The sequence below is a fragment of the Rhamphochromis longiceps genome, linkage group LG22 (genome assembly GCF_057381845.1).
Source record: "Rhamphochromis longiceps isolate RC_006_pf linkage group LG22, R_longiceps_female_GT1.1, whole genome shotgun sequence".
In the NCBI taxonomy this organism is placed as follows: Eukaryota; Metazoa; Chordata; class Actinopteri; order Cichliformes; family Cichlidae; genus Rhamphochromis; species Rhamphochromis longiceps.
The window spans coordinates 17525700-17533725 of NC_140577.1; the positions used below are offsets into that span (position 1 = coordinate 17525700).

General features: G+C 39.5%; 2 protein-coding genes across 2 annotated transcripts in view; one reads left to right on the top strand and one right to left on the bottom strand.

Moving 5' to 3' along the window:
• The window catches only part of vps28 (VPS28 subunit of ESCRT-I), a 5335-nt gene extending 569 nt beyond the window's left edge, over window positions 1-4766 (bottom strand). Inside the window, exons 1-10 of the mRNA XM_085396528.1 lie at window positions 4716-4766; window positions 2808-2868; window positions 2665-2693; window positions 2438-2475; window positions 2256-2345; window positions 2059-2164; window positions 1868-1969; window positions 1488-1541; window positions 1305-1396; window positions 1-367 (exon numbers count right to left, since the gene is read on the bottom strand). The exon at window positions 1-367 is cut by the window's left edge and continues 569 nt beyond it. Of these exons, the coding sequence (XP_085252654.1) occupies window positions 247-367; window positions 1305-1396; window positions 1488-1541; window positions 1868-1969; window positions 2059-2164; window positions 2256-2345; window positions 2438-2475; window positions 2665-2693; window positions 2808-2844 (669 nt within the window). The 5' untranslated portion in view covers window positions 2845-2868; window positions 4716-4766 and the 3' untranslated portion in view covers window positions 1-246. The remainder of the gene's footprint in view (window positions 368-1304; window positions 1397-1487; window positions 1542-1867; window positions 1970-2058; window positions 2165-2255; window positions 2346-2437; window positions 2476-2664; window positions 2694-2807; window positions 2869-4715) is intronic.
• Window positions 4767-4982: 216 nt separating this feature from the next.
• aunip (aurora kinase A and ninein interacting protein) lies at window positions 4983-7945 on the top strand. Its single transcript, XM_085395670.1, has 4 exons — window positions 4983-5103; window positions 5325-5443; window positions 5589-5745; window positions 6060-7945. Exons 2-4 carry the CDS (start codon window positions 5351-5353, stop codon window positions 7091-7093), a joined length of 1284 nt encoding a protein of 427 aa, XP_085251796.1. The 5' UTR covers window positions 4983-5103; window positions 5325-5350; the 3' UTR covers window positions 7094-7945.
• Window positions 7946-8026: the final 81 nt, after the last annotated feature.

The window sequence follows — 8026 nt, forward strand, 5'->3', positions numbered from 1 at the left end:
ACAAATCTGGATAGAAAAAAGGGGGGGGGGGGGGGGGGGGGGATAACAGTTCACAGAACAAAGCGAGCCGAGCTGACAGCAGAGTGACCTGTACACATCCCGATTAAAGAACACAGAGACCAATTGTACAGCTAGAAGAACAGAAGGAGGAGGGGACGTAAATCCACAGAAAGCAGCATTCTTCTTCTTTTAAATTAACAGGCTTTAGAGTCAGGATTCCAGATTTATCCGTGACAGAGAGGCGCTTTAAGAGGAGTGGAGGAAGCGGTTGAAGGCGTTGTAGGCTGACTCCAGGTCGAAGAGCATCTGGCGAACTTGATTATCATCCAATTCATCCGAGGCCGACATGCTGCTCAGGGTGGTCAGCCTGTTGGAAAAATGTCAGTTAAGAGAACTATATGATCATAAACACATCAAAGATCAGGTACTTTATAACCACTGCTCAGCTAGTTGCATGGATAATGGTACGGTCGCACCAGATGCAAAACAAAGTTTTACCTTGCATGAATACGGACACATAGGAAACCCGTAAATATTTACCCCAATAGCCAATAGGAGGAGGGGGATTAAGTTAGATTTTCACAATTTAGCAAGAAGTCCTACGATTTCACACTTTTCTTCAACCCCTCTCTTTTCCTTCATTACTGAACTGCACAGCTCCCTTTTAACTTATAGTATCCTAGTAACTACAGAGTAGCCACGCAGTACTTGTGTGTCGGAGCCATGAATGATAGTTTTGGATCACACTTACTGACCTGCCACTTTAATTATATCTGTTCAACTAGTTGTTAACTATTAAAATCAAATCAGAAAATCACATGGCAGCAACTTCATGAATTTAGGTCTGTACACAGTCAAAACAATTTGCTGAACTGAAGAGAACTGAGCAACAGCACAGAGAAGAAATTTAAATGACTGTGACCATGGCACGACTGGTGGGAATTTCATTTGCAGGGAAACACATGAGCTACAGCAGCAGAAGACCACACCAGGTGTCACTCCTGTCAGCTAAGAACAGGAAATTGAGGCTAAAATTCACACATGCGGATCAAAATTGGACAATGGAAGATTGGAAAAATGGTGCTTGATTTCTGCTCCAACATTTAGATGGTAGGGTCAGAGTTTGACATAAACAACATGACAGTATAGATTCACCCTGCCTTGTATCAGGTATTCTGGAACTAGATAGGTGCTGTGTGGTGTGGCTGCAGGTTTCCTGACTGGTCATGTTTTGCCTCAAGGTGTGCTGCACATAGAGATCAACGACATAAAGAGCACAAACGTTGCGGCCTAGTGTTACTAACCAGAGACTGACTTTGTCCTTGGCCTCTGAGTCTGGAGGCATGTTACTCATTCTGTTCATAGTCTCCATCAGCTCCCTAAGGTCTGGTTGGATCTGAACAAATTAAAAAACAAACAATCAATCAGTATCTTGGAATTCCAGTCATTGTTTACTAATAACATATTATTTACATTTATAAATTTACCTCATCCATGGCCCTGATCTCCAGTCTCAGCTTGTCCATCACAGTGATGAAGAGCTAAATGTTCGAGAAGGATGAGACAAAATATTTTCCTAGTTTTAAGAGTCGGCAGTGAGAAATATGTTTCAGGACAAACAGTTCTAGGAACGAGCGCACTGACTTTATTAGTTTGTCTGTTTTATGAGCTGAGCCTGCAGTTGGTAAAACTTAAGCTTGTGATATCCACTCTCATTTTTATGGAATTACCAAATGTTGAGCCAAACTGAGTGAAACCACATTGGCCACTCAGCTAAAACTGAGCTCAATAAATCCTAAAAAATGTTCTTTCCAGCAGCCTAAATACTTCTCTCTTTAACATATTTAATATAGTCGTGGGGACATACTGAAACTATATCTGCGATGCAGCGGTTCAGGTTGCCCTTGTCATCCTTGATGGTGATTGGCCGATCCTCTTTAATCCGTTCCATTGCAAGTGGACAGTCGAGCTAGGAAAACATATGACAACAACAAGAAATTACAAAAATAAAATCTTGAAAAATATGACAGACACTCTGCACTGCAGACGAGCACTCACTCTGTACTTCCTGCAGAAGTCATCGATGGAGCCCACGTCAGAGCCCTGCACCTGTTTGAAAGCAGCCTTATACTGAACCAAGAGTCTGGAACAGGAGGCGGTGTACCTGAAACCAACAAAAACTCCGCATTAATTAAAAAACACACAGCTAAAGTTACAGGTGCCATATTTTAAATATGATCTCAACTGTTACTCACTCGTTAGGCGTTACGCAGTCTTTAATGTAAGCCTTCTCCAGGGCCTGTAGTGTTTTGACGACAGCAAACAACTCCGCCATATTGTCATACCTACAGAAACAGGATCGTTATAACATGTGTAACACAGTAAATCTGCATTTTATAAAGTGATAATGGTCACTGGTGACATATCAAGCACTTACTTTTCTCGTTCTCTTGCATTTTTGTATAATTTCACCTCCTGAAACGACAGCATTCATGATTGTTATCCTTAACAGCAAGGATATCACATATTCTTGATAACATTCCCAGCTTTAGTTTAGATTTACGGATGATTTACACATGGGCAATAAATGTTATTTTAAAAAAAAGAACAAATAAAGTCCTCTTTTTTTTAGTATACTAATCAGAATTATGTTGTTGGATTTACCTCATATAGCTCAGGTTTATTTGCCGGAGCTGTGGAAAGGAAAACAGTGTCATGAAGTATTACTGCTGTTTTCTGTTGAAAAGATGACTCTTATATTAATTCAACAATTCATTTTTATACACTGATTTAGCTGAATGTCTTACCTCCTCCTCCTCCAGTGACTGATATCCCATGGAACATGATGCTGATGTCTCAAAATGTGATCTGAAAAATATTTATTTCACATAGTTTTCCATAATTGCGACCAAATATATTCAGGCAGCTTTAACATTTCATAAATGTCTCCATTTATGAACAAAAGCTTCAGACAATTTATGCTGCGGTCATATTTTCAGTTTTGTTTTTCCTAATTTTAACATTTTTAATTGCCATTTTTAATTTCATTGGTATGTATGGAAACATGTTCCCAAAGAAAAAACAAATGGGCAGAACTAAATGAAAATTTCAGGTTATTATCTTAAAATTGTGAGATAATAGTCAGCAATTCTCACTTAGGTATGGCATTTTTGTTTAATGCGAACATGCTTTCATTCATATATATATATATATATATATATATATATATATATATATGAGAGATGCACTTTGTGATAATAAAAGAAGTGTAACAACAGGAACAATCCGAAGATTTATAGAAGGACTAAAACCTCCCCCTTCTGGAGTTTAAATATTTAATGTGAGCCACAGATGGTGTAAGATGTTTTTTAATGATTACTGTTTCTTTTTCTTTTCAATAATTACACCAGTAACATAAGATAAACTAATACTTTTAAGTAAAAATATCAACCTTCATGTAAGCTTTTATTCGATAGAGAGTGTGTAGAGAGACAAGAAAGCAGGGAGAGAGAGGGGAAGACAGCAAAGGGCCGCGGGTCAGACTCAAACCCGGGCCTACTGCTCTCTGGCCATATGGGGTTATGGTGGCCTGGTCATCCCACTGAGCTATAAACCCATACATTGGGTTTCAAATGCAATGCCACCACATGCCTAAACATCTTTGTAAGGAAAACTCATCCATGCACCCCTTTTTCTGGAGCCTCTCCTACCTAGGGCGTGAGATGTGCTACACCTTGGACAGGTCACCAGACTTTTGCAGGACAAAGAGACAGACAACCATTCAGACCTACAGCTAATTATACGTGCCAGTTAACTCTGACAGGAAGCTAGCGCATTCAGAGAGAACTGACACAAGTACACAGAAAGACCTCAGCCAGTTGATTTGAACCAAGGACTGTGAGGCAACAGTGGTAACCACCAAAGTCAAGTTTTAATAATGAAGACTGGCACTGGAACAACAGTCGCACGATGATGACTAACTTAAAGAAATCCAAATAAAAAGCATTTTACAAAGCTGTTGAGCCAATGCTTGCTTAATTAAATTAAAACCCGTTCATAGTCAGAACATTTGATGTTTCGACTATTAAGTCATTCACACTAATTTTGTACTAACTTCCAGTGACCCTCAGTTTAAGGGGGCATATAAGGTCACACTGTAGGGGTCAAATGTAAATGTTTTTAAATTATATTTGTTCTCTGTCTCTTTGTACTCGGTCTGCTTTCTGCCGAGCACTCTTAAACTCTTAAATGTAGTTTCTTTAATGTCCACTTTCAAGTGTGACCTATTGACAAACACTATGGAAATGTTGCTCCACACAAACAGTGTTTCGCTGTTCAGAAAAAAAAAACATGAAAAAAAACAACCCGTCGGATTATAATTACAGACTTGCTTAACTTAGCTTCACAACCCGGCACAGAGAGTTTATAAACATTTTTACGTTACACAGAGTCACTCAGCAGAATAAAACTTACGAATCACTAAATATATCTACTGATGAAATTTCTTGTTTAGCCGAACTAACTAGTTAGCTGCGGAAGCTAGCTTGTCAGCACTTCCTATGATTTCTAATCACTGTGACGCGCAGGCAGCTGATTTTAAACACCAAGATTTATATAACTGATCATTATTATGAGAGCAGCCATTAAATCGGTGCTATGCTCACTCTATTTCAATAACAGAGTTCAATAAATCAAATTAAAAACAATTCACTCACCCTGTCGGAAAAACTGCGATGACGTCAACGTAAACACACCCACATCTACGCACGGACCGGCAGACGTCAAAATATTAGGTGTCCAACGCGCCCAACTAGAAATGAAGAATATTGTTACGGTAAATTTTATTAATTAGACATAAATACATTTTTATGATGAAAGAGTATTATGAACGTCTTTATATATCCTACCTTTAAATTATCTTTCAAATTAAATCGCGCATTTTAGGTACAACCACATTAAGGCATTTTCACACAGTCAATCATCAGGGGCAGACAGTCCTGAAGGCGGCAGATTGAACCGAGTACTAGAGAGTTATACAAACGATTATAAAAAATTGCAAAGGAAACCTCAAAATATTACTCTGGATCTTCATTGTATCATAAGGTATTTCCCAAAAATCAGTTTTAAGAGCTATGTTAACCAACTGTAGCTAACTCACAGGTCTGTGGTAGCGTTATTGAATTAGTTAAAGATAAGTAAAGGCTTCTTGCAAACATGTTCATCAACGAGAGACATGAAAATAGTTTTTAAAGTATAATGATTCTTTATTTAAAACAAACGGCATGTCTAACCTGTTTATAAAATCCTGTTTTTATTTCATACAGATCATATCTTCCCTGGGCTGTCCACCATGAAGAGCACTGCAGCAGCACCACAGACCTTTGATCAAGAGGATTGTGATGTTTGGCTGGACACTGTGGAGCTGAAAGGAAAAGCTAAACAGGTAATTGTGTAAACATGGTCTGAACACTGACCGAATGGCTTCTCCAGCATGCCTGAGTAGAGCAGTTATTTAATACACTAAAATGCTGATCTGCAGTCTCTGTCTATTACTGTTTACACACTGTGTTCTCTTTTATATCTTTCAGAAGCGCCGTAGCCGTCCCATTTCTAAACTGCTGAACCCGTTTTGTGAAGGTGCTGGGTACAGTTTGGCTGTGGCACTCAACTTCACTCAGACCAAAACAGAAATGCCAAAAACCAAACAGAGCTCCATATCTGCCTTTTTCACAGCTCATCGGAGAGGTAAGCATCTAAAAGTCTGCCGAAAGTTATAGTCTAATCTTATAGTCTGATGGTCTAGATCAGCCTGTCTGACACCAATAACAATGCCATGTCCACACTCACTTAAACCGCCTTTCATCTCACTTCTGATGCTCAGTCTTAACTTCAGCAGGTCGTTTTAATCATGTCTGCATTGCTGTCACATCACTGGTTGATTAAATATTTGTGTTTACAACAAATTGAACCTAATGAAGTGACCAATAAGCATACAAGTTAATACAGTAAATTATTTGATTTTGTGTTAACATAATTTTTTTCTTACTTTCTTCTAAAAGTCCTCAATAAGATGTCCACTTCTGAGCCACCAAACATGGATTCAGTGCAGCCTCTTTCATCATCTGACTCAGCTACACCGACAGCCACAGCATCAGGGAAAAAACGAGGGCGCAATGTTGGTTTTGAAAACTCCAACTTTGAGCCTGTTTTGGTTGACGAGTGTACAAGTGAAAATGTGACTGAGAAGGAAACAGAATTATGGCAGACACGTTCAGAAAACCATTCAACTTTACAAAACATATACTGTGAATCTGAAGAAGAGAAGCCTGAAGAGTGTGAACCACCACAGAGTAAGAGGAGGGTCTCTGATGCCACCTTTACACAAGATGACTGTCAACCTCTACCACAGACGTGGAGTCAGGACCCGCTGTTCACTTTCAGTCAGTACACTGAAAATAACTTTCATCAGACTAGCCACAAATGTACAACAGTGAAGAACTTCAGCAGCTCTGAGCCAAGTTTAGTAAACAGTCTGCAGAATGAGGAGGAGGTCTTTAGAAAACTGATAGATGCAGAAGGACAAACCTCAACTCAAAAATCTTTTAAACGTCTTCATTCTTCTCGTATGATTGATGAGAAGGAAAACAGCACGCCACCGTCTTATAATTCCCCAAGCAAAGACTCATCTTCCTCTCATTTCAGACCTGTTTCAAATCATAAGTGGACACAACCAAAAACCGCTTCTCCTCGGAAACAAACAGGTCAGCTGTGGGAAAAGGCTGCAAAAGAAGAGAGCTCTGCCTTCCAGATCAAGAGGACAAAACCGATAAGCTCTCCTCTCAAAAGGCGAATGCCGCAGCAGCGAAGCAGAGAACTCGATGAGGACAGTTTGGCCACTTTGTTCACTCAGGACTCTGAAGGGTTCAGGGTGATCGCACACAGAGGTCTGCACACCAGGAGTCCTCTCAAAGATCAGAGTAACGTCAGCATGGGAGTGGTGAGTGCTTACAAATCTCTGCCGGAGGAGGAGGAAGAGGATGAAGAGATGCTGTTTACTCAAGACTCTCAGGGAAATGTAGTGATTAAACACTGAAAAACAGCCTTTTAAAGGCACTACAGATTTCAGATGCTGTTCCAAATCTTTTCCAAAAATGTGGATTTTGGAGGATAAAATATTGAAAAATCCTTTTTTAAGGACTTCCAGGTTGGGGAAGTGCTGTAAACCTGCATTCTTTTTAATGGCCAGTAGGGGGCAGCTCATGGACTGAAAAAAGAAGTCTGATTATTACAAGTCTACAGGAAAGTTAGCTTTCAGCGCCTTTGAGTTATTAGCCCAGTTAATTCTTCTCTGGAGAGTTTCAAGATCTCATTTCATAACCTAATGTTTGTAAATTGTGATTTATCTGACTGCTGACATACAAGTGTGTAGTGTCTGTGGATTTGCACCCCTTCGCTGTCACTTCTTGTTTCAAAACACTAAAATGGTGAAGTCAAGATGTTCAGTGTGAGAATTAAAGCCGGGACTTCACCAGCCAGTGAGTAACATCATGGTTTTATGTAGTCTATGAACCTAGCAGTACACGGCCAGCTTGTATGCTGCAGGTCTTGTTGTGTCAGGCCTGTCTCAGATTGAAGGCTTTCTTCTACACGAGTCCCTTTGTTTTAAAAGTTAGCCAGGTTCTTGCTTGTTCTTGGTTTGGACTTCTTGCCCTCCTGCTCAAAACAGGGAGAGCTGCTTCTGTGATATTACAAGCCATTATGACCAAATATCATCAGTTCTTACCGTACAGGGATGAGGCGGAAGAACATTTGTTTTGGTTTATTTTTCTACTCTGTGATTGTCTTCTTTCCATGTCATGGCTGATCTCCTGAGATTTTATTCTTTGTTTCTCCCTTTCATGGTTCTTTTTGTTGTGCTTTTTTTTTCTCCTCGCACAAAATAAAACTAACAAACCAGAACTGGGAGGTTTTGACTTTATTTGGAAAAAAAAAAGACACAGAATTACATAAAATTGTTTTCTCGTAT

Coding starts and splice junctions, on each gene's coding strand:
- aunip (XM_085395670.1), top strand. CDS start 5,351: ATGAAGAGCACTGCAGCAGCACCACAGACCTTTGATCAAGAGGATTGT. Junction 5,444..5,588: donor TGAAAGGAAAAGCTAAACAG/GTAATTGTGTAA, acceptor TATATCTTTCAG/AAGCGCCGTAGCCGTCCCAT. Junction 5,746..6,059: donor TTTCACAGCTCATCGGAGAG/GTAAGCATCTAA, acceptor TTCTTCTAAAAG/TCCTCAATAAGATGTCCACT.